A 26,974-nucleotide genomic window follows, 5' to 3' on the forward strand; every position below is an offset into this window, starting at 1 on the left:
GACTGTTTTGCAAACTTTATCTCCTAGATAGACTGACTCTATGAAGAATATAGGGGCAATGCATATATAATGTCTACTGTGGAAAGCATTCAGTGATTTCAGGTGTCTGGCTGAGTTTTCAGAATATACACTTCATGTAATGGTGAAATTTACTGCATGCTTCAGAGGTCAGACAATCCAGCCCTACAATGATGAACTGATAATTAGCAAGACTGTAGTGTATGCCTTGAGTTGCTCAGTATCACGAGAACCACACAAAGGAGGCAGGAATGAAATCCAGAGCTATGGCACCACACTGAGCTCTCCTACACAGGAAACCTTCCTCCTCCTTCCTTATCATCCCATTCACCATGCTCTTCCTATTCTGCAAGCTGAGACTCAGCCTCCAACAGAGGGCCTGTTTGAAAAGCTAAAGCACTTCCACCATTCAGATGTGACTCGCTAGCACAACAGAGATAAAAACAAATAAAAGTCCCATGGAAAAGGCAGCAGGTTATCATTTAAAGATTGTAGGTTGCTCCTAGTTTGCCTTTAGTTTGCTCCTTGCCTCCTGACTGCTCAAGTTTTTCTTCTCCAAGTCAAGGCCTAAAAGCAGCTCTGCAAACAGCTTAATGCATGGATTACTCTCAAAACAGTATGAAGAAGAAACTGTACAAAAATCTGACACTTACACCGAAACCATTTAAACTTAGCACTGTCAAAATGTTGTTCTAGAATTTGTGTGCTACTTCATAACGTTCAATATGTACCCTCAAGGTCACAAGACAGAAACATCACTTCAGTGGGCTGTAATTCAGTTCTCGCTTTTTATTTTTTAGACTCCTTGAATTAAAAATGTACAACAACTAGTAACTGTTTTAAAAGTCACAGACTTGGTCAAATGGTATGTAATGCAGACACAGTCTTATTTAGAAAGAACTAGACTGAAGTAGTGTGGAGTGCACATGAGCTAGCCTGTGACACAGCCTCAAAGAATGGTCCCCACCCAACTAGTCCTGGTTTTACCACACGCCACAACTACAGAAAACAATTTCAGCTTTCATAGTCATCCTTAATTCAGCCATTTCTTGGCTTCTAACTACTTGTAAGTTGGATGTTCTTTTAAAACAGCTTTTTAAGTGTTACATACATCTAGACAAAAAAACATTACATTAAAATACAGACATATTCAGAGACATACAGCAGTCAAATGTGTGGATTACAATCTAGATTTGCTTGCAGCTTTGAGATAAAGCCTACACTTGGATATAAAAGTATATCTGGTTCTATGTCACCTAGAGCTTTCTTGGATCAAGAACGAATATAATAGAATCAAACCTTAATCAGTCCATTAACTACAGGTGAGTCACACTAAATACAGTTAGTCCGAAAAATGATGAGGCTTTTAACCTTTTCACAGTTTGTCCCAAAGACACTATAGAATTTTTTTAACCTCATAAATAAAAAAAATATTTCCATATTAATGTTCTTCATACATGCTTATTGTCCTTTTTTTTTCCTTTCAGTGATAAATTCTTTAACTGTTCAGTACTTTGTTATTCTTTCATGTAGAGCAAAATGTCTCTCCTAAAGACAGAGTTCAAGTAAACAGATTTCCAATAACAGATTTCATAATGAATCCTACAGAAACAAGCAAAGCCATGCAGCCGTTTAATTTTAAAGTTTTCCCAACACTTAATATTTATACTAGCCAAATTTTCCAGTTACAGTCTCTGTCTCTAAAACCTTTGACTCCCTTTTCTTTTCCCATGACTCAGCCCCTTTTGAGAATTGTGTCTTCTTTTGGCATATGGCAAAAGGTGTTTCATAAGCTGGGGGGCTGTGGAATTGCAGGTACTTATATGGAGAAAGATCCAGTTTTTTAACATGAATTAAAGCTAGAATGAAATATTTATTCCCTGAGCACACAGCCCAGTGAAAACAAGTGACCACAGTACATCCTAATACTAAGCTGAAAGAAAGGACAGAAAATTGCTTTGTCTGGCCACCATAAGCTACTGAAGAAAATCTCTCTCAAAAAAAAAAAAAAAAAAAATGAATAAATGGATGCAGTTTCCAGGGATTCATGAATCTTCCCCTAAAATGAAATTAAGTAAAAATCACAGAATCTTAGGGGTTGGAAAGGACCTCAAAAGATCATCCAGTCCAACCCCCATGCCAGAGCAGGATCACCTAGAGCACATCACACAGGAACACATCCAGGTGGGTTTTGAATGTCTCCAGCGAAGGAGACTCCACAACCTCTCTGGGCAGCCTGTTCCAGTGCTCTGTCACTCTCACAGTAGTGTTTTCTGATGTTTACGTGGAACCTCCTATGTTCCAGTTTGCACCCACTACACCTTGTCCTGTCACTGGACATCACTGAAAAAAGCCTGGCTCCATCCTCCTGACACTCACCCTGAACATATTTGTAAACATTGATGAAGTCACCCCTCAGTCTCCTCTTCTCCGAGCTAGAGACCCAGCTCCCTCAGCCTTTACTCATAAGGTGGATGTTCCACTCCCTTCATCATCTTTGTGGCTCTGTGCTAGTCTCTTTCAAGCAGTTCCCTGTCCTTTTTGAACTGAGGGGCCCAGAACTGGACATAATACTCCAGATGTGGCCTCACCAAGGCAGAATAGAGGGGGAGGAGAACCTCCCTTGACCTACTAACCACACCCTTTCTAATGCATCCCAGGATGCCACTGGCCTTCTTGGCCACAAGGGCACATTGCTGGCTCATGGTCATCCTCCTGTCCACCAGGACCCCCAGGTCCCTTTGTCCTACACTGCTCTCCAGCAGGTCAGCCCCCAAACTGTACTGGGACATGGGGTTGTTCTCCCCCAGATGCAAGACTCTACACTTGCCCTTGTTGAATTTCATCAAGTTTCTCCCCACCCAACTCTCCAGCCTGTCGAGGTCTCACTGAATGGCAGCACAGCCTTCCAGTGTGTCAGCCTCCTCCCAGTTTAGTGTCATCAGCAAACTTGGGTTTCTGTACCCTTATCCAGGTCATTGATGAAAATACTGAACAGCACCAGTCCCAGTACTGACCCCTGAGAGACTCTCCTACTCACAGACCTCCAACTAGATTCTGTCCCATTGACCACAGCTCTCTGACTTCTTCCTTTCAACCAGTTCATGATCCACCTCACTACCTGATCATCCAGAACACTCTTCCTCAGTTTAGCTACAAGGATGCTGTGGGAGACAGTGTCAAATGCTTTACTGAAATCAAGAGAAACCACATCTACCGCCCTACCATCATCTATCACCTAGTTACTTCCTCATAGAAGGCTATGAGGTTGGTCAAACATGACGTCCCCTTGGTAAAACCATGTTGGTTGCTCTTAATGACCCCTTCATCCTTGATATTCCTAGAAACAGTGTCAAGAACGAGTTGTTCCATCACCTTTCCAAGAATGGAGGTGGGTCTGACCGGTCTATAGTTACCCGGGTCCTCCTTCTTACCCTTCTTGTAGACTGGAATGACATTTGCTATCCCCCAGTTCTTAGGCAGTTCTCCTGTTGCCCATGACTTACTAAAGATGATGGAGAGTGGCCTAGCAATGACCTCTGCCAGTTCTCTCAGCAGCCACGGGTGTATTCCATCTGGACCCATGGATTTATGGAAGTCCAGATTGCTTAACTGATCCCTAACCCAATCCTCATCTACCAAAGCAAACTTCTTCTTCATTCTGACTTCTTCTGGGGCTTTAGGGAGCTGGGGCTCCTGGGGAGAGTCTGCAGCAGTAAAGAAAGAGGCAAAGAAGGCACTCAGTGCCCCTGCCTTCTTTATATCCTCTGTCACCAGAGCACCCACCTCATTCAGCAGTGGGCCTATATTGCCTCTAGTGTTAATTTTATCTGCAAGGTATTTGAAGAAGCCTTTTCTATTGTCTTTGACCTCACTTGCAAGGTTTAGCTCCAAGGAGGCCTGAGCTTTCCTAATTGCCTCCCTAAATCCTCTGACAACAGTCCTATATTCATCCCAAGTGGCCAGCCCCTCCTTCCGTGATCCACAGATTCTCTTTTTCCACTTGAGTTTGCCCAGCAGATCCTTATTTAACCATGCGGGTCTCCTGGCTCCCTTACTTGATTTCCTACCCACTGGGATGCTCTGATCCTGAGCTTGGAATAAGTGGTCCTTGAATGTTGACCAACTATCTTGAGCCCCTTTACCATCTAGCACCCTGTCCCATGGGACTTCTCCTAATAATTGATTGAAGAGGCCAAAGTTGGCCGTGCTGAAGTCCAGGGTTCTGGTCCTGCTAGGTATCCTGTTCCTCCCACACAGGCTCCTGCACTTCACCATCTCGTGACCACTGCAGCCAAGGCAGCCATTGACAGTCACCATTTCAACCAGTCCCTCCTTGTGGGTGAGCACAAGATCCAGCAGCGCTCCTCTCCTAGTTGGTTTATCCACCATTTGTATCAAGACGTCATCATCGATGCACTGGAGGAACCTCCCAGACTGTGGATGGCTGTGTAGGTCTTCCAGCAAATATCGGGGTAGTTCAAATGCCCCATGAGGACTAAGGCCTGTAGTAGTGAGGCTGCTTTCAGCTGCCTGTAGAAAGCCTCATCAACTCCCTTGTCCTGACCAGGAGGTCTGTAATAGACACCCACAGCTGTATCATCCATGCCAGCCTGCCCCTTAATTCGTACCCACAGACTTTCCACTTGCTCCTCATCGACCCCTGGACGGAACTCAATACATTCTAGTTGCTCTCTCACATAAAGAGCAACTCCACCAGCTCCCTTTGCTGACCTGTCTTTCCTAAAGAGGACATAGCCATCCATGACCACATTCCAGTCATGTGAGCTGTCCCACCATGTCTCTGTAATTGCCACCAGATCATAACCCTTAGACTGCACACAAACCTCTAACTCCTCCTGTTTGTTCCCCATGCTGCCTGCATTGATGTGCAGGCATTTCAGGGAGGCAGCTGAGCATGCTGGTGGCACCCTTGGGAGGTGGGAGGCCTTCTGGTCTGCATTGATACTAGAACAATGCCCCACTAGTTCAAACTCAGCTACTAACTCCTCCTCCTTTGAATCTAGTTTAAAGCTCTGTGAATGTGCCCTGTTGACTTTTGCCCCAGAACCCTTTTTCTCCTGGAAGTTAAGCATTTTCCACATTTTACTGTCATGCCTGGTATCTTATAAAACCAACTATGGTCAAAGAACCCAAGCCCCATAGCACCAGATTCAGAACCAGGTGTTTACGGACTGCATCCTTCTATTTCATTCCACATCATCACCTGCAACTGGAAGGATGGAGATGAAAATAATTTGTGCCCCAGACTCTTTCACCAGCCATCCCAAGGCCTTGAAATCCCTCTTCAATCCCCCCAGATGATGGGATGCAGTTCTGGGATAGGATGCTTTTCACCCTCATCGCCCTTAGACTGACCATTTTCCAGGAGGGCCTCGTATCTGTTTCCCAGGGGCACCTGGGGAGTTGAGGCAGCCACGGGGGACATTCGCCTTCTGCCATGGCCATGAACTTGTCTCCACTCACCCCCTCCATTCAGGCTTCTGTCTTCCAGCTGATGTGGGCAGGCTACAGGGGCCCCTTGATCATGGGTGCTACCTGGAAGGGGCTCACAATTCTGTTGCATGGAGGGCAGAGCCTGATTCCACCATTCTATATCCATTTCAGCCTACATAATACTTATAAGCCTGTTTTAATCTAGAAAACTGCCTATTCCTTCAGAGCTAATGATTTTTTCCATTGTATATTGTTGCATCTGTGAAATGACAATGACCTCCACAGCAGATGATCAAAGGCTAAAATTTTCACTCTTTCTAAACCAATGGCAGTATTCCTTGACTTCAAAAACGTTGTCATCTCATTGCCATCATAAAAATAGGATTTTGCAATACTTCTAAAGTTCTGAAAACTTGAACTGTCTTTTGCCATGATCTGGGCTTTGTATTTCTTCTTTAAATGTTCCTTTTCCTAACAGACTCACCATTACTAAAACAGAAGTTAAAAAAGCAATCTGTGATCCAGGAATCTAACAAATGAACAACAAAAATATTGGAGAAAGCTAGCAACTTCCTCTATTCTGTTTCAAGACTTTATTTAACAGCAGAGGAAGAGAATTTGTGCTGTCCTTGTGTACTTGTTCTGGTTTGGTGGGTTTCTTGGTAGTGGGGAAAGGGCCACAGGAGTGGCTCTGGCAAGAAGCTGAGAAGCTCCCCCTGCTCCAAACCCAGCCAAGGAGCCATTAGAGGGACAATAGATGTGCCTCAGCAATTAACATACGAAAGAATTGCTGTAACACCTGAGCAGAAAAGCACTTAAGGGAGAAGAGCTGTGCTGGAGGAGGAGAGCAGTGCAGGGAAGGAGAGCTGCGCTGGTGGTTGGTGAGGAAGAAGGGGAAGAAGGTGCCCAAGCAGAAGTTTCCCTGCAACCCATGGCGAGATGGCAGCTGTCCCCCTGCACTCATGGAGGAACATGGTGGAACGTTCCCTGAAGGTGCCAGGAGGGGTGAACTTGGCCACTGGACTTGGATTTTGTGGCCAGTAGACTTGCTGCCAGTGAACTCTTGATTACGCAGCTTTGGAAGACCCCAGCGCCAGGGGAGGTGGCTGTTCCCAAAGCAGCCCCTGACTCTGTGGGAAGCCCAGGCTGCAGCAGCTCTGGACCTTGTGGGAAGGATTCATGAAGGAGAGGTTTGTAGAGGACTCTCTCCCATGGAAGGGACCCCGTGAGGAAGCAGGGAAGGACTGTGAGGAATCCTTCCTGAGGAGGAAGGAGCCGCAGTGACTCTAAACCCCATCCCCTGTCCCCCTGTGCTGCTGGGGGGAAGGAGGGAGAGAAACCGGGAACAATGTGATTTGGGCCCAGGAAGAAGGGAGGGCTGGAGTAACATATGCAAGCCTTGCTCTGTGTGTTGTCTGTGTCCTGTGTGTGTTTGATTACTGTGAAATTAAATTATTATTTTTTCCCAAAGTTGAGTCTGTTTTGCCCAGGACCTTAATCGGTGAAGAACCCTCCTTGTCCTTTGTCTCGATCCATGAGCTTTGTCCTCCTCATCCCAGAGTGTGTGGGAGTGGGGGGCAGGGAGTTGAGCAAGTGGCCATGGGGCTGTTCCTTTGTTGTGTTGGGCCCAAACCACAAGAATACTACATATGGCTAAAGAAAAGATTACATTTAAGCAGAAAACAACTAGTAAAAGCCACAACAAGCTTCAGTAGAAAGATGAGTCAAGATGGTTCTAAACACCAATACCTCCAGTAGCCATGAAAAAAAAAAAAACAACAACAAACTATTTGGTCCAAAGGTTCTCTAAAGAAATATGGTGTCTTCCACTTGTACAGTACAGTAGAAAACTGAATTTCTTAGGTGGATTTAAAGTGCTCTCTCATGTCTTCGGACACTGAGGTATGTTGGGAGATGATGCATTCAGTCTCCAGAAAGAGGGTAGCTTATTTTCACACAGCACTTCTACTCACCAGTCCTTGCAGCAGCAGTGGTGTTGGCTTTCAAGGAAGCCAACTGTCCTGCTCTCCCAGTCAGAGGTAAAGAATTGCATGGGGGCCACTAGGGGGAGGATTAGGAATATAGTAAATTGTGGGTGAAAGGCACCCATAATGAATCACATGGGACAATACACAAAACTCCCACTGCTGCTGCCGCAGAAGGGCAACAACTCTCAGCCACTACTATGGGCTGGGAAGTATAATTCAGTTGTTACCATCTGCCAGAGCAGAACTGCCAGTATGCATCCTAAACTTTGGTGGCTGGAACATAGGAGGGCTGACTAGGATCACGTGAAGCATACTTACAAACACACAAAGACTCATCCCTTTATTTACATTTGCCTTATTTGCCTCCTTACTTGAAACTTCTAATGTCCTTTATCAAGAAAGCTCCTGTGAAAAGCAAATACTCCGACTTTAAAAGAACCTCAGAAGAAGCATCAGCAGAGAGGCACACACTGTGCCAAGATACCGTGTATTTAACAAAAGCATCTGAACCTATTAAAAGTACTGAATAACAACAAAATTCAATATGATAAAATAAATGTTCTTTCACTAAATTGTTTGAGGCATGTCTGAAAATAATGTTTTCAAATAGTTACCCAGATAATTACAAAGTAAAGTGCATCTTGAGATTCAGTTTACCCTGTTGCTTGAGTGCCTGGTGTCTTACCTCCAGCACAAGTGGCAGAACATTCTGACCAAGGTAGATGATTCCATGCAAAGCCAACTTCATTGTCTCCACTGCCAGTGCGAGAGATGGGAACATTGAATTTATATCTTATACCCAAATTTTGTTCCTGTAGCAGAATCTGTAGTTGAAAACAACTGGTTATATCATTAAAACAGGCAAGCAGAGGGTAGCTAGAGTGACATTTAATCTAGGTATGCGTTATGTCCTGTGGACGGGAAAAAGTAATAAAGGAAGCCATAGTAGCTCTTCTAGGCATTCCCAAGAGAATCTGGACTAACTTCTAAATCATATATAAAAGTATTATTGTCTAAGGTGAGCTTCGTCTTCTCTCCCCATTAACTCAACTTCATTACCTCTTTCAGTTCTTTATTCTTGACTTAATTGTTCTAAAAACAAACTCTCACCAAATCAATGTCTTAAAGGAAATTAAATTGACAGTTGCATAATTATATGAGGTCTAAGGACATCACTGTGCAAGCATGCAGCAAGCTGACATATATCAGAGCTACTTCTCATCCTCTCCTACCTTCTATGATATTTTGCAGAGGCATATCTATCTCTATTGGACAAAAAAGTAAAGAATTTTCAGTAATAAAGTCAGCAGCACTGACTGAATAAGAAAAGGCACTATAATCATTGTGTAACACATTCTACATGGACTCTCTAGCTTAATCACACTTACCGCAGAAAAGCCAGGATTCAGGTGTTTGTAAATACTGTCTAAAATATTAATATCCAGGTAACAATAATTCTATAAATAAAAAGATCCCATCTGGCTCAAGCAATCCTTGAACTAAAAATCTGGCAGCTGACAAAACATACTGGGCAAGTGTCATCTGGATCTTATACTCCTCAACACACACAGGAGCACAACAGTAGGCTCACTATTGCCTGCTGCCAGAGGCAGAGTATCAGGATCCTGGTCATACTTTCTGTTACATTCTCATACTTTGTGCAATAAGTTCAGAGCAATGTATGTTACAGTAACATACTTTAAAATGGGTCAAATCACAAGGCCAAGCTTTAAACCACATTTAACAGAGATGGGGCATTTTCTGTGAGACTTCCTGGGACTCTTCTAATTTTGACACATTTCAACACAATGTTTGCCAGTGGTTTTGAAAGCTAAGAAAGCTGTGTTAAACCACAAATACTAAGTAGGCTGTATATTCTCTGAAAACACAACCTATTCTGATTTCACTCATGGCCTTGTCTTTTCTCAGAACACAAATACATATTTCAAATTTCAGAAATATATTATGTATAGTGTTACCATGACTATGAGATTTTCTGAAGTAGGGCCTAGTGCTTCCAAAGACTCTGGTTCATCTGTTGGCCTCTTGTAATGGAAAGCTGTTCCAGCAACATCAAACTTCCTTGGCCAGTCAATAGTCCAGGCACCATTAATATAGTAGTCATCCTCTTCAGATTTTAAAGCTTAAAAAAAAATACAAGCCACCTAAAAATTGGAAGCAGTATTTGTAATGGAGAAGCCAGTGCAAATTAATCTACTGGTCTGTTGAAAGTAGGTGAGCTTCAGCTCAATATCACTATTACTTCAAGCAAGAGAAAGCCTTTTCTTTAGCCTTGGTAAAAATATTCCTCATGCAGTTTCACAACATTGCCTCTGCAATTATCTTCAATGTGCAGGTATACTTTGCTGACTTCCAACACGCAGATGCTATATGGAACAACACAGAATGCCTCATGCAATTTGTAATATACCTTCAACTTTAAAACCAAGCCCATGTTACATGTATGCTTTTCTACATAATGTATATGTAGGTCTCGAATGTATAATCAATTACCAATCTAATATCTAGATTAAGAAGTTGGGGCATGGGATAGGTATCTCAGATAACACGCAGAGGAAAACAAGAGAAGGAACATTGAGTCTGATCTATAGTGCCAATCAGCTCTTGCCTGTTGTCTTTGTTCACAGGATGTTATTTTACTTCTTCAGGCATAAAGCCAAGATATTTCTACTACAGATGCTATTATTCCTAATTTACAGCCTTAAACCATAAAAGTACTGTAGATAAAAAATTTCTCAGCCAACTAAGCAATTAGGCTGGACAAGCTCGTATTATTCAGGTATTTATAGATTATATTTTATCAATAATAAAATATTAAGTTTCTAAATATGAAACTGACTTTGTATCTTAATGCAAATAATCTGTTATTAAACACTGACTTAATGACTTATGTGGTGAATCCTCTGTTAATTTCATACTGACTTCTTGAAAAAAAGTGAGGATTATCAAGTTATTCAGCATTCATTCACTTCAAATAAAACTTGTTCTTAAAGGCAAAATGATGGTTGGAAATACATGATCAAACAGCCATGTAATTTTTTGTTGAGATAAATAACTGACCTTACCAAACAGGGAACATGGTCACATAACAATCATAAAACAAATTACAATCAAGTTTTTATTTTCAGCTACATCTGTGTGGACAGATGGTTTATCTTAAACAGTCAGGGAAAATGTCTCAATGATGTTCAAATTTTATAAAACAGAACAGAGAGCATTAATATGAGCAGGAGATAGTTGGAGAGGCTGTAATATTCTATTGGTGACAGCCATATTCCCCAGGGATTAGTAACCATCTCCATCAGCACCATAAGGCCTGAAAGGGAATGTCTTTCCATAGCATAAATCTTAGTCAATTGACTTCTCTGAATTTACTTTGGAAACATTCATGGGCTCTGAGTGAAGAAACTAGTTCTGACACATTCACTTGTTTGGAATTTTTGAAGTGATTCACATTCCTTATATTGTCTTTATAGGCTTGTATATCCAGAAGTAAAACAGTTCATTGTTTTACAGTCTGACTGCCCACAAAAAATGCATTTTTATTCTGTAAACAGATTTACCTAAAGTCAGTCGATACACACAGCTGAAGGCCACATGGATGTAAATAGCACTCCAATAATTATGCAATGGCATAATGATATTAGCATGAGACAGAAGGAGCAATTAATGTCTTAATCAAATAATTTTTAAGAACCTGATAAGGATGGAAGCCCATAGAAAATTAGCACAGAATGCCCTGTTGCAAAAAGGGAATACGAGGGAAGATGTCACCATGGATCAAGCCTTTTAAGGGAAGATAACAGTAGTACTAAACATTTTTTTTAAAGCAGCTCTGAAAACAAGCAATTTTGTTGTTTCTGGGTTTTATGTTGGACAGATCAGTTTAGGAGACTGAATTATTCAGGCAGTTGCAGAAATGTGCTTCTGCTGCCACAGCACGAGGAGTGATATTGGTGCAGAAATTATCAGAAAGAGACTGGGAGCAAGAAGACAAGTGCTGACTGAACTAACTGAATTGCCAAGTATCTAACTGCAGCCTAAATTTGAGGCTATGCCTTGCAAAAGAACTGGATCTTAGTTTAAGGGATGTTTGTTATAAATTAGTTTAAAAGATGGGTAAGTGAAATGAACAAAGAAGAAACCTCCCCCTGCCTATAAAACAGAGCAATAGTAAACTTAATAGTAGTAGCTAAGAGTTATCTTGTTCTGGTCTTCAGCTGTCCATGGAAGATTTTGTAGCAGAAAATGGTCATGATGGAATACAATGCATGCCTCCCTCCCACCACCTCTCTTTAAAATGTCAGTCTAGGATACATAAGCAAACATATCTGCATTATATTTTGACATGGGGGAGGGGCCACAGGGAGAGTGATGCTGAAAAATAATAAGCACTTAACTGCTGGAGTACTGCTGTTATTATTCCTGCAGAATGGAGGGAGATTGATGAACTGCTAAATTACAGAAGGATGGTGTCTGGCAGAAAGTAGATATCCAACAGTAAAAGGTACCATTATTATCAATATAATTGATTTAACAATCAATGTACCTAGGAAGATAATTGCCCTTCTAACTCACAGGCATCATAATTCTTTCCAACATGTCAGTGTTATATAAATCAGCTACATGGAGTACAGAATGACAAATGTAGCCATGTCAGCTGCTGTTCAGCCTAAACAGGTAATACCTTTTGGTTGTGCTACTCTGTAAATTTGCTGTACAACTACCCGGCTCTCTAATCTATTTTTGACTAAGAAATAGGTCTTCTTGCACTACTGTGAACTGCCGTGCAAATGAGTGTACAGAGACTTTCAGAAATGCATATTGTCTTGAATTCAACAAAGCTAGATTTGTACGTATCAGTATTAAAAAAACAAAGCCTTTAAAGAAAGGAATAATAATCTGGAAATTTTAACTTAAAGCTGCTTTACAAAAGGCTTTATGAACTATCTCTGTTAAGCACCCAGTTTTTCTCTATCTATAAAACAGGGCTGACATCTAGTTTCTACAAAACAGCAACACAGAAACACTTTGGAATTAATACATTAAATTGCCTTTAGATAAAGAGCATAGTTAGCATTTAAGTAACTACGTCTGTTGATGAATAATAATTCCAATAATAAAATTATGCTTTAAAACAGTGTATTTCCCCCAAGATCAGAGACTTCCTAGATAGAAGATGCTACCACAGAGTGGTACAACAGATCATTTGAGTGTTCCTCATCCACTTCAGCTCAGGGCTCACACTGTAACTATAGTGAAGTTTCCCTGATCTTGTACTGACTGGACAAGGAGGAATAAACAATATATTTCATTAGCTCAGTTCAAAAGAATGTGTCCTAACCATTTGCTGCAATTTTCTGATCACAACCTAACATTAACAGCTAAAAATTCCCTCCTCTGCTTCTACTATGACCATGGTTTAGCAAAACCAGAAAATGTACCTTCAAATCACAACATAAATTTTGACTTAACAACAGTCAGTTATTTCAACCATGCTCTTACCAATGTAGTTCTTTGACATTGCCACTTCTCTTATTTCAATGTGCACAGAACCTCTTGGAATTTGAACCACTTCCATGTAGCCTGTAAGACAAAGACAATTTTATTGTTTTTAATAAGTTATTTACTACTAAAAATTCACATCAGAAACAGCATTCAAATGTACTTAAATGTTTTATTTCATGTGACATAAAGGAAAACCTTTAAAATTTTATACAAAGATTTGAAAGTGATACGAAGAACTTACTGTGTAGTAAGAAATTCCTTTTCTTAAGTGCTAATGAAGTCTTTTCAACAGTATTTCACAAATAATTAATATATAAAATAACCTTAGGATAACAGGGTAATTCAGGCTGGAGAGGACCTTAGGCAGTCATTTAGTCCAACACCAGAAGGGTCAGCTAGGAGATCAAACCAAGTTACTCAGCACTTTACCCTGCTGGAATATTAAAATCTCCAAACATGGAAACTTTACCACCTTTCTGGGAAACCTGATCCACTGCTGGACTGTTCTGAGCAAAAAAGTTTTTGATTCTATTCGGTCAGCACCTGTCTTGTTTCAGTTTATAGCCATTGTCTCCTCTCCCACCACGTCCCCACAATTATGAGGAGCCTGGCTCCATCTTCTCCACCGTTATTGCAAGGCTGACACTAGGTCCTCACAAACCTCCTGCTTTCCATGTTTCACAAACCCAGTTCTCTCAGCCTCACCTCACCGAGGTGCAAGTGGTCTAGACCCCAATAATCTTAACAGTCCCTCACTGAACTGAACTCACTTCAGTGCATCAACCCTTTTCCTATATTAAGGAACCAAAAATTAGCAACACTAAAATTGCAACACTAACATGTCTTTTTCTGAGCTAAGCTTTAAACAAACTGCCCATATACACTTCCTGAGTTCTTAATAAGATGAACGGAAGTGACATTTCTGGATTGTTCCTATTCTAAAATGTCATATATCACTATCAGATTCTATTATAGCCATTAAAATAATACATAATATTGTTACTATACCACCGTAATAACCCACACAGAAACTTCTTTTTAAGTGCACTAAAGACCCTGAGAACAAAGAATGGAATAATGAAACATATTACTGTTGTATTTGACATAAATCCACACTCATACAGAAAAAGGAGCCAAAGTGAATGACCAGTAGCAATGCCATGCTGGAACTCAATGCAGTACTTTTATTTGATAAAGAGTCATCTGCATGCATTGTGCAATACAATGGACATATATGTGCTTACCTCCTCTGGGCAATGAGTCATTGAAGAAACCTTCAATGGCTTCACATGTACTCCCATCTCCTCCACAAACACGGCATCTATCTTCCTTAGCATCAGACCCCAAAATATTATCACAACCTACATGCTGAGAACAGATAAGAACAAGTATTTTAATAGAATTATGGTCTTGCACCATTATCTTCATAGGTTTTTTTAAGTGTTTCTCTCAAGTTTGACATATTTTGTTCTTTTTATCCACTCTGGTTTTGATAGCTGTTACTGTAAATGTGCTTTCATTTACCAGACAAAGAAAAGAAAAAAAGAACAATTCACATTTTGGGTTGTTAACAAATCTCGATTAATAAGTACTGCATATTTCTGCAGCGACTTTCAGGAAAGGATACCACAGTGTTTTACAATGTAATTATTACACTTATCAATAAATGATCAGTGATGTTTTCAACAGCTGTGTTAAATCTATATTGCTTTGTTAAGGTAAACATTTGCTGTGTACCTTAAACATCTAAGCAGCATAAATACTATTGTTGTTTCCAAAGGCATTTACAGCTTCATAGACCATACTGCTACATCCTCCTAAGTCTGAATGTAAAGTGTAAATGACTTCACTGTAAGAATGAATACAGAATGAAATTTAGTGAAAGGCAAAATGACATGCTGTATTAGATAGGTTTCAAAAGCCTTCAAAAAAAAAAAGTGTCCACAACTGATGATAAAAACTACATTACATTTCTGATTATCTACTGGAGAAATCTATGTACAGTGAACAATTATTAATTCCCTATAAATTATTGAGTCAACCCTATTACAAAGCTAATGAAAACAGAGACAGGTGGATCCTTAACAAAAGTGTTATATCTTGAAGGCTTTTTGTTATTTTACTAGTACTTTGGAAATGCTTTTAATCTCTTCATGTTATTCTATAAACATACACCTTCTGCCCTCAATTTAGCAAAGAAATTAAGCATCAGGTTAAGCTTTAGTTATATTAATGGTTTCAGTGAATGAGAATAATTTTTAGAGTCAACCAGCACTGTTCAGATGTCTAGGCTTAAGTACATAAGTGAAATATTTTGTTAAACTGAAGAAGCAGTGAGATGTATGTAATTAAAAATAAGGCACAGATTTCCAGTTCTATTCAAATTCATGTAAAGCAGGTCTGTAAGAATCTAACAAGATAATCTAATTTTTAGTAAATGGCAAATACTTGCATCATTATACACTTTTTCCTAGAACTACAGAGCAACAATGACAGCTTTCTGTGTCAATTACATTAACAGCAGAATTGTTGCAACTGGATGAACCAGTTAGAGAGAATCAGATTAGTACGTTTACAGTTACTGTTTTTCAGTCAGAGTGGTGGTGTTCTAATTGGAATTATGAACAACGCAAAGAATCTGTTCATCTCCTGCTGCCCTTTCCATCAATTCTTCAACAGAAACCATAGAAAAAAAAAGAAGACAAAATGAAGCATTCTATGAATGTCCATGAGAGGTTACTGAAATTAAAATGATTTGTCTAGTTTATGTATACATGTTATTATTTTGTCTCAATCTTACTCTTTCATTAGCAACTTGACCTGACAACAACTCCTGTTTCATATAAGTAACAAACAGGTACCATAGTTAAAAATGGAGGAGATAGCAGACACAACAAAGTAACCCAGAAGTACTTCATAAAACATTTGTAACCTTGCATTCTCCATTGATACAGATATCCAATGAATCAGCATTGCACTGAGTCCCATCTATTACTGCAGGAGCACGTTCAGTGTAAAAATTATAACCTTCAGCCAAGCAGTTTAATGCACATGGTTTAACCCCACCTGGACAATAAAAACGAATGAAAAAAGAAACCAACACAAATCTTGAAAAGTTAAAATTAGTTAAAAATATATATACATAAACAGATCTGAAATTTATAATCTTATCTCATACCTGACACATATAATGTATACATTTTATTTAACTTCCCTTTTTTGATTCCTCTACTTGACTCTTCTTTCTTGCAAAAAAGATTATTTCGCATAGTAAGATATGGCAAGGTTGGCTGGCTCCATAACGATTCCATTATGTTAATACAACCCTAATGATTATTGAACAATTTAAAATAATAAGGATACCACTTCACAATTTGAAAAACATGAATAACAAAATAATGTAGTGCTAGAAATATAACAGGGTAAATTTCAAAACTGAGATCAGATGATTTAAATTAGGAATTTAGTCCTATTGAATCACACTACAGCTCAGATCATGTGATCACAATGATTCTTTTTAGGTGTTTAATCTATAAAAACTAAGAATAAAACAATTCAAGTCAATAAATTCAAAAAAACAAGAGGTAATGTGGACTTTTTCACTCAGAGTTTAGAACAAGACAAAACAAAATAATGAAAGGACAACCCACAAACTTTGAATGACATAACAGTAACATACACGATTAAACTATCTCAAAAAGTAATTACAACCCTCTTCCCTGCTGCAAAATACCCTTTCATTGCACAGTGCAATTATTTATTATTCAATTCTTGAAGTCTTTAGAGACTCTTATAAATGCTTTTACTTCTTTCTCCTTTTCCTAATATCCTGACCTTAAGGAAGGAAAAATTATTCTGAGACATCTATACTGAACACATCCCTGTAGCATGAAAAGCACGTATGGAATCTCTAATTCTTGTGTAACTGCAGATGGAGAAGGGCTTCATATTCCTACAGTGCTTACTCCCCTTCACAGTAAAACAAAACTCTACTGGAACAGAGATGGCTCTTCTGTGAAATTTTCAGTAATTGACAAAAGTGAAAGCTTAGCAAACTTAGCTCATTATATTTTAATCATAACATTCTATTTGGAAACATCACTCTCTATACAACATTTATATGATTTTGGAAACTACACATAAAACATTTTCACAAATCTAACCATTACCTCCAGTGTAGGGTTTCCAGTTATAATACTTTCCCCGGAAAGGCATATTGTCAAAATCCGCACATTGCTTTTCTCGAAAATCACGGGCCCCTGAAGGACATGGCTACAATAATAAAGCCAAAAAAAGGTTAATTTCTTCCAAATATCAGCATAAAAGCAAATGCTTATAATGAAAACATAATCATGCAAGAGACTAGAAGGTGGTTCCCTGCATTATCTTGTGGCTCTGATTCTAAAACGTATTTTATTGCTTTACAGTTGAAGTCAGTATTTTGCAATTTGAGGCTGGCATGAAGTAATTTAAACAAAGGTAAGTGTAAAAGTAAAACACTTTCTAGACTGGATAACAGCGAAGAGTCTACCCTCAACAAGTTTGCTGACAACACAAAACAGGGGGGAGTGGTTGATATGGCAGAGGGTTGTGCTGCAGTCCAGAGGGACCTTAACAGGTATGAGCAAGAGGGGCTGCATGAGATGACATCCAGAGGTCCCCTTTTAAGCAAATAGAAGTCTTTATTTTACTATATTAAATATCAATTCAGCTTTTGTCACAATTTAAATGGCTAAAATCATTGTATCCTCTTTTATTCTTGAACACAGCTCTGACACAAAACCAGCTACACACAAGTACACATAACCTGCAATCTCACTGCAGACAAGAACAGCAGACAAGGCTGGGAATACTTGGGAGCAGCTAAAAGAACTGTGAGAGCAAAGGCCCTCACACAATGTTGCTGCTTTCCTGGTATTTTATCCAGTTTTGGAAGTTTTGCAGATTAAATCCTGTATTCCTATACTGCAAGTACTGTTAATTTCACCAACTAATATACCAATGATGTCTAAGCTTTTGTATTACCTGGTGTCTTTACTTCTAAAAATGCAAAGCCACCAATCCATAGGCACCTTTGGTGACTTTTGTAATAAAATAAGTTTCCATATTAGTGGCTAAGTCCTTTCAGGGAATACAGAAAAGTGCTAGTCATCATTGCAAGATCTTGCTCTTTACCCAAATCTTTAGTTTGAAGCCAGCTTTCAGGTGAATTTAGTAAAGTTTTCAGACAGTCCTTTAAAAGACTGCAATTACCAAATGATAGCCTGAAACCTGTAACATTCACCAATACCTGAGAGGAAGCAATACTAAGGGCTATGACCTCAAGAAATGCATGAAAAATCATGCTTGACAAACCTGATTCACTTCTACGACAAAGCAGTTAATGCCCAGTTAATGTAGGGCAAATGGTGGACATTGTCTACATGGATATCTCCAAAGCCTTCAATATGGTTCTCCACAGCCTGATCCCACAGAAACTGACGTGTTATGGTCTAGAGAAGTGGTCCATGTGGTGGGTGGAGAACTAGCTGACAGTTCACATGCAGAGGGTTTTCCTTTTCAAACTCGAAACCTGTCACAAGTGGAGTCCCCCATGGATCAACATTGAGCCCAACACTGTTTAAGATCTTCCAGGAGACCACAAATCATGAGGAAAGAATCTAACAAATGTGTAAGAACTTAAAAGCAGGTCTGAAGAAGGTCCTGATGATGAAATAATTTTTAAAAGCATTGAATAAGAACATTAAAAATGCTAAGACTAAAGCAAAAAATTAATTGTCTAAAGAGTGTTAAAAAAATAATTGAACCAACACTGACATAACACTAAGTATCTTATCTCACAGAAATCTGCTTATCTTGTTAGAGTCAGGCAGACTTCAGTAATTAAACCAATTGTGTTTCCAATTAACAAAGACTATACCACTCCTCAGAGAAGAGAGGAAACACAGCCAGAAGGGTGACAGCTGAAACTTGGGCACTGTTCCAAAACATAGCTCCTTACATGAAAGCACATTAGAAAAAAATAGGCTTGAAAATATTAAAATTATGCAAGCAAGAAACAGTATCTGAATGTAAGCATAATGGAAGGAACGAATAATAACCATTCTCCTGCTCTCTCTTAAGAAAAATGGAAGCTTTTACATCCTATGCATACTTCAAATCAGACAATGAGTTACTTTAACTGAGTAATTATGTGCCTTGATATTGTATTAGTATTTTGTGATTTATTTTAATTAAAAATACTTCCGATGGAAAAATACATATATTTTTGTTAGAGATAGTGTGTTTGGTGGGAGAAATTAAGTTCCTGATGAGTGTGTTCTTTCTACCATCCTTTTGTTTCCAGAACTCATTAGCTAATGTTCTTTTCTGCTGATCTCAATGTTTCCATTAGCAGATGCCTTTTGAATTAAGAAGTCATATATGGCTTTGGAAGTGTTTGATGAGAAAAAAGCCTAGTAGGAGTGTATGCACTGTTTCCAAAGAATTAAAATGGTCAAAAGAAAGGACAAGAGAACTAACTCATCTCTGAAAGAAAAATGAAGGCAAAATGAAGGGGGGGTTTTTTGGTTTATGAGGAGTAGGAGCTTTAGGGAGTGCTGCGATGAAAATTACAGATGGGCAATGGATGTTGACACTGCAAAATAAACTTCAACAGAAAGATGTACAAACAAGACATTTTTCATAGAAGCAGTGACATATTTGCATGCTCTTAAAGCTTACATTAATCAAACATACCATTCCATTAAAAATGTCAAGCACTAAGGACTATCATAAATCTTGAAACAAAATCTACTAGTCTCAGCAACTCTTAGTTATGTAGAATACTAAATATTACTATAAAAGCAATATACTACAATTGTCAAAACGATTAAGGCAGTAAATTTAAACTTCTGTAAGAACTGGTATGTTTATGCACTGGAAAACCAAACCCAAAAACATGCTAAAAAAATATTCACATTCAAACTGTAAGAATGGCATTTCCACATTGCTTGGCCTGAGTCTGCAATCATTCAAGATTTTGTTTTAAAACTTAGACAATTAAATGCAAAGTTTCTTTTCCAATATCTTATTTAAATTATTGATTGAAATAGGACTATAGGTAGAGCACCACCATTTGGAATAGAAGACTATAATTATAAAAGATTTTGATAAACTGGAGCAGTGGTTTGAAATAAAGCAATGGATGGAAATTACTACACTTGAGTAGGAACAATCAACTGTGCAAGCACAAGCTGAGGAATTACTTCCTAGAGAGAAGCTCTTAAAAAAGGGTTTGGGGCCTTACAGATCAAACAGATAAATAGAAGACTTGACTGGCAGGGACTGGACTGACACAGGTTTAAAAGTAAGATAAATAATACAAATTAGTATTTTGCATAAGTATAGGTTTAATCAACTGAAACTTTTTATAGCTTCTGGTTAAATTAAAAGGATCATGGCATATGCTTAGAATTTTATAAGGCACTTAATATTACACAACATCCTGACTGAAAAAAATCTGAAACAAACCTGTACTAGTTTAGTAAAGTATACATTAAATACATTAAGTATTGACTGACATTTCAACAGACAAATTTCAATAAGGAATCATAAATTAATTAGTGAATTCATAGATTAATTTCATATCAACTATAAGAATAAGAAATACACTCAGTGTTACTCAACATTTTCATTTGTGAAATGAACTAAGAAAATATTTCTTGCTTATGAAGTCTTCCAAATACAAAAAGACCACTGGAGTGAAAATAAAGACAAAGGTAAATTAGTTACAGAGTATCATCTGGTATGCTGGCTCCTTTCAAAATGAAAACTGGACAATGACAGCCAAGTGCTAAGATGCACATAAACAGAAAAAAGTAAGATAACAAAAGTTCCAGAATGGGTATGACTGGAAAACTTTTCCTGTTCCTACATGCAGCTGAGCTTCAGTTTCTCTTACAACGCTGGCCAAAAGGCCTAACATACTTCTTAGCTGTGAGAGCAGAGCTGCTCTGACTAGCAGTAGGAAAGTTATTTTTAATTTGGAAATTTTTAATACTGCATAAAAATGGGAATAATAATCACAGAGAACATTGCAGAACTAATACTTTGATAATTAGTAACAATAATATAACTTTTTTTTTTCAAGGAATCAACATATTAACTATGGTACTTCTTCTGGAGTTATAACAAAATATAAACAGGTGAAACAACATCTTTAGCTATGGACTCTCCCACTGTTACGAATTTTCTTGATTTAAGAAGTTTGAGATTAAATGGTATCTAAAATAATGTGAAAGCCTGTCCTGTTTATATCTGTAATGCTGCTACTTGGAAACTTACTAGTGAAATTCTTTATTGTTGTGTACTTTTTTCTGGGTCAATTTTTAACTTGCTGGAACTTGTAATTTAAGCTCTTAATTCGATTTTGGACATTTATACTCTGCCTGACCCCCTCAGAGGTAGTTCATTATTTGATGTGTTCAGCTCTAACATAAAACAAGGCCAAATGTCAGGTCCTGTGCTTTTGCCACAACAACCCCTGGCAGTGCTACAGGCTTGGGGAGGAGTGGCTGGAGAGCTGCCCAGCAGAGAAGGACCTGGGAGTGCTGGTGGACAGCCAGCTGAACATGAGCCAGCAGTGTGCCCAGGTGGCCAACAAGGTCAACACCATCCTGGCCTGCATCCTGCCCCTCTGCTTTGCCTTGGTGAGGCTGCACCTCAAGCACTGTGTGCAGTTTTGGACATGACAGTATAGGAAAGACATTGAGGTGCTGGAAAGGGTGCAGAGAAGGGCAACTAAGTTAGTCTTGAGAACCAGCACTATGAGGAGAGGCTGACGGATCTGGGGCTGTTCAGCCTGGAGAAGAAGAGGCTGAGGGGAGACCTCATTGCTCTCTACAGCAACCTGAGAGGAGGCTGTAGTGATGTGTGACTTGGTGACTAGCAATAGGACAAGAGGAAATGGGGTCAAATGGCACCAGGGGAGGTTCAGATTAGATATCAGGAAAAATTTCTCCTCAGAAAGAGTGGTGAGGCTTTGGAACAGGCTGCCCAGGGAGGTGGTGGAGGCACCATCCCTGGAGGTGTTAAAAAAATGGGTAAATGTGGTGTTTCAGGAGATGGCTTAGTGGTTAGGGGTTGTAGGGCTGACAGTTGGACTTGACGATCTTGCAGGTCTTTTCCAACTTGATGATTCTGTGATTCTGTGAAAACTGTACAATCACTCTGGTAATACAACAATGGTGGGTACCTGATAGCAAAACAGCAGGTTTTAAACACAACAAAAGAAATAAATTTTCACTGAATGTGTAAGAGGACTGTGTTATACATTAGCATGGAAAGTTATAAAGGCATAAAAAGGATAGGAGGGTTTCGAAATGGATTAATGGAGGATACTTCCATTTGTGGCAGTTAATGGGGTAGAGATATGATGTAGGGCTAAAGAAAAATGTAGACACACAAATTCTGGAAAGTAGTGCAGTATATGCACAGAAAAGTCATGCCTTGGCTTCCAGAAGTTAGTAATTTTTCCCTAAACACCTGTTATTGGCCACTGCTGAAAGACAAGACACTGGGCTAGACAGACCTTTGCTCTGATGTGGAATGCTCGTTGCTCACATTTAACATGGATGTTCAAGTTGAACTTACTCAAGGCCTTAATGTGAAGGCAGCAGTTGGGCATGCCTTTGAGAGAGGTATCCTAACACTTAATAAAACACATAGGGTCCCTGCAATATAGAATGGCCTACAGGACTGTCTACCAAAAATTGCAGAATTCACAGCTTTTCTGAACAGGGAAAAAATTTATCCATCGCTGCTAAAATGTAAACAAGACAAGTTGATTATACTTCTACAGTGGAACAAAATTTACTTACATCAGTATTACAAGACCGATACCGCTTCCTTTCTCCAAGACAGTATTTGCCTCCACCTGAAGGCCTGGAAAAACATGTTTTATGTGTTAGTATATGTTAGTACACATACAAGTTCATGAGACATACTAAGCCATTATTAGTATAAATACAAGACCAAAAAATATATATTATATAAATAAAAATAGAAGTACATGGAAATTTTAAGGTGAGCCTTTAAAATTCTTAATAAGAAATGTAGTGTTGACTTGAATTAGAGCAGATACAAAACAATACTGGGTACTTGAAAATTGTCGCTCATATAGTTTAGTCTGGTTTGTATAGATCCCAAGCAATAGAGTTTAATTGTACTTTGAACATACTAAATCGGCAGTGGTTTTAATTACTTGCTTGCCTTGTAAAACTAGAATAAGGAATGTGTAAACAACCTATATGATAGGGGTTTTTTTTTTAATCTTCTCATATTACACTTGAAAACATAAAAAATTAAGAAACACTGCCTACTAAATACTGGAGCCAGCAAAGACTGTATTTGCTAGTTCAAGAATCTGATTCTGATTTGAATTAAGTAGTATTAAATCTGAAGAAACTCCAGAGTAAGCAGGTTTCTATTAGTGTGAATAAGACATTGGCTCTTAAATGTCCAAACCGCTCAAGAGCTTTATCTATCTTCCACAGAGGTCAAATGATGAATTAACATTAAGTTAAACGGAAGATTAATGTGACATCAGCTCTTTGGCTCATAACTCGAAAACCAAAAGGAAAAACACTTCATGCCTGTTTTGTAATGAAGAAATAAAAGAATTTACAAGTAACTAAAAAGAAAATCAATATTATTTTTTACATTAGACTTATTTAACCAGGCAACGCTTGAACCAAAGAGAATTTTTGTCCTAATGGAGACATATTCCCACCCCTGCAATTGCATTTGCTAGCTGCACTGTTAAACATTTAAAATTTAATCACCTTTCAACATGGCAATCCATATACATGGTGATAGAAGAGTTAAAAAACCTTAAGAAATTATGCTCCAAACAAATATTTCACTAGCATTTTTACAAAATGCTGTTAAATAAATAATGAATTTATTGTTCTCTCAGTAACACAGTCTGACATGTTATCAATGCAGATGGATAGTTTTTGCTTTTGAATCCATTCAGTAAGTAGTGCTATTTGCCAGATTTGATAATTATTATTAGGAGGTGAACAGACCACCTTAAGCAACAGTAATGTGACATTATGGTATCTGCCTTGCCGAGCAGAGTGGAAAGTTGATGAACAGCCTGGTTTGCAAAATGTAGGTACAAGCAGCAAAGAACCTTAGTGTACAAATAGGAGAAGATAAGAAAGGATTGACAAACACCACAGAATGGATTTTCATGAAAGAAGCAGAAATGCTTAATGTTTTCAAGAAACAGGTCTTAATAAGGTCTTTTAAAGGCTTTTAAGACTGTAATAAGGTCTTAAAAGCTAATTATGGTGGTGGAAATAGCAATCATGGTACATGACAAAACAAAATAAGGAGTAATAAAACGATCCTTCTGCAGGGATCTATAGCTGTGACAAGTAACCAGAACAGAGCAAGCGGCAACAGAAAAAAGCAGTGATTCATTCAGCAAATAACAGCAAAGGAAATAAGTAAGCATTCCTCATCTGAGAAGTGCTAGTGACAGAGAGAAAGGAGCACTTACCTGACTGACCTCTGGAACAGTGCTCAGGACATGGGAAAGCAGACAGATGACAGGACCAGTACAGATACACACAACAGATCAAGCTGTGGTGAAGAAGCTGGCCCCTCTTGAGAGAGAGCAGATGGACCAAAAGGGAGTAGTGGCAAGGAGAAAAGTTGCTGAATTGTTTTAAGAGTCAGTGAGAAGTCACAACTAAGTGTTGGATATGACAGCATATAAATGCATCATATGCAACTCAATATTACTAACTATGGTTTATATGTAAGCAGATGCATGCAAAAGCTTGGAAATACTGTATTGTTTTTTAATAAGTAGCTGGCAGTAGTTACTTTACATCCTAGACAAGCATTAGAGGTAATATATCTTAAGAAAGAAATCTAAGGCATATTTTAAATATATTCTGCGTGAACAGCAAGTTGCAGAAAGAAAACCATTCTGGTTACTGCTAAATATAAATCCAGCTATCTCTACAGTAAGATACATTAAAAATGTTAAAAGTATGTCTAGCAAACTACTCCTTTTTAAGTGTTTCTGTCTGCTGTTTTGAAGACAAATGTTGGCAAACTAGCAAAACATTTTTGCAGATAACATGTGAAACCACAGTTTTGAATAATTTCCAAATGTGTCTTTTTTTTGGCTCTGGCTTACTTTAGCTACTTACGCTGGACTGTCACAGTGTCTTATAGATGAGGAGACTCCTCCCCCGCAGGTCCTGCTGCACTCTCCCCATATTGACCACGGACCCCAACCCCCATCTATGCTCTGGGGCCAAGTGCCAAAAGGTACGCACTCTCCCTGATAACACCACTGAAAGATTCCACAAAAAAAACCACAAAATTAGCTTCCAGTCTGACAGAGTTATCGAGACAGAAAAATATAAGGGTCAGACAATGACCAATTATAAGCATTATCATTCTCTGTATAGATAATAAAACTAATATTTTACTTTTTCTAGCCATGTTTAGACACCAGTAAGGGTGTGTGTGATTTGTTAATTGTCTTCACTAAGTCCAGAATTACAGGGCCCTAATACACACCAGAAGTTCAAGCAAGCTTAAAATAACGATTTTCTTTTTTCTTCTTACATCCTCCTTGGTGTTTCACATTAAAGGAACTGCAAGTTGCTTACATTATTTTAAGTACTAAGATTCATTTCTAAGATTAGTTTAGTAAAACACCTTCCACTCAGGATTCATGCAAGCACTTCATTACACAAAATGAAAAATTCCCCTTGATAGTATTTTTAAGAAAGTAATTCCTTACATTGTAAAAAAGAAAATCCGTACAAGGTTACCAATGGATGAAGAATTTGTTGCAGTACTTAATTTATACTAACCCTACAGACATAACAAAAGTAGTGCCAAAGCATCAGGCATGGTACAGAAAATCACTGTTTGATAGTGACTGGCCACGAGTCCAGGGACAGACTGAATATACAACTTGAGAACTTCGCTCATGTTACACTTTGCAGTGTTTTTACTTACATCAGATACACAAAATGACAAGCAATTCGCACAAATGGCTAATGTAAAAATAAATTTATCACCTCCTTAGTCAGAAGTATTTTATAAACCACTCAGAAACAATCCTGGAGCCTACAGTTTTATCAACATCCTGACATCTGCTGCATCACTGAGAATCCAGAGTACCTCAGTCAGATAACCCTTTCCCTCATTTGAATTCCTGTAACAGACACAGTATTGATAATTTCCATAGAGAAACCTAGACATCTTCTCTGTTCAAAATCAGCTACATGAATTTGAGGAATTCTGTGTCCATGCACAGAAGACATGGACAGACAGATATATTCCTGTCTACCCATAAGCACTACTGGAAGATGTAGTGTTGACTTTATACTTAAAACTATAGCACAGCCAAATTTTCTCTTACCCTGAGTCATGGAGCTCACCCAAAGCTTCAGTCCCAATAACGTGAGACATACATAAAAAAGTACATACAGCCACTCACAATTACCTGAATTACTCTAGATTTTTATGAAAGCAACTAAAAGAGAATTTAAACTTCAGTCATTACTTAGAAAAAAAATAATAACAGGAGTCCGATATGAACAAGGATTGGACAGAATAATTAAAGAAAATAAATAAAAATCCTTATTTTTTCATAAGAAATTTTGTTTCGAATGAAAGGTACTTCTAGACTGCTAATCATGTCAGAGTGAGTGCATAGCTCTCAAGAAGGTACTTAAAAATGACATAATAATACTAAAATGTGTAGCTTAAAATCAGCAAATGCACCAATATAAAACAGTTCTGGACATGAACACATTCTACCACTCAGTATTTCCTTTTTATATTATTTCCTTGTTAGTTCCACATTAATAAGTGAAACCTGTAGCTTTATTTTTCTAGCAACATTCATTCTTGTTTCTTCTCCCAAAACATTTTTATCCTCTGTGACCTCTTTTTTGTCTGTA

The 26,974-nt window shown here is 38.5% G+C and overlaps 1 protein-coding gene across 1 annotated transcript in view; it reads right to left on the reverse strand.

Moving 5' to 3' along the window:
• ADAMTS6 (ADAM metallopeptidase with thrombospondin type 1 motif 6) overlaps positions 1-26,974 on the reverse strand; it is a 139,909-nt gene that overhangs the window by 23,860 nt on the left and 89,075 nt on the right. Inside the window, exons 13-20 of the mRNA XM_051642626.1 lie at positions 25,202-25,347; positions 22,853-22,916; positions 17,162-17,264; positions 15,925-16,058; positions 14,237-14,360; positions 12,990-13,070; positions 9,443-9,606; positions 8,149-8,287 (exon numbers count right to left, since the gene is read on the reverse strand). Of these exons, the coding sequence (XP_051498586.1) occupies positions 8,149-8,287; positions 9,443-9,606; positions 12,990-13,070; positions 14,237-14,360; positions 15,925-16,058; positions 17,162-17,264; positions 22,853-22,916; positions 25,202-25,347 (955 nt within the window). The remainder of the gene's footprint in view (positions 1-8,148; positions 8,288-9,442; positions 9,607-12,989; positions 13,071-14,236; positions 14,361-15,924; positions 16,059-17,161; positions 17,265-22,852; positions 22,917-25,201; positions 25,348-26,974) is intronic.

The sequence above is a fragment of the Apus apus genome, chromosome Z (assembly GCF_020740795.1).
Source record: "Apus apus isolate bApuApu2 chromosome Z, bApuApu2.pri.cur, whole genome shotgun sequence".
Taxonomy (NCBI): domain Eukaryota; kingdom Metazoa; phylum Chordata; class Aves; order Apodiformes; family Apodidae; genus Apus; species Apus apus.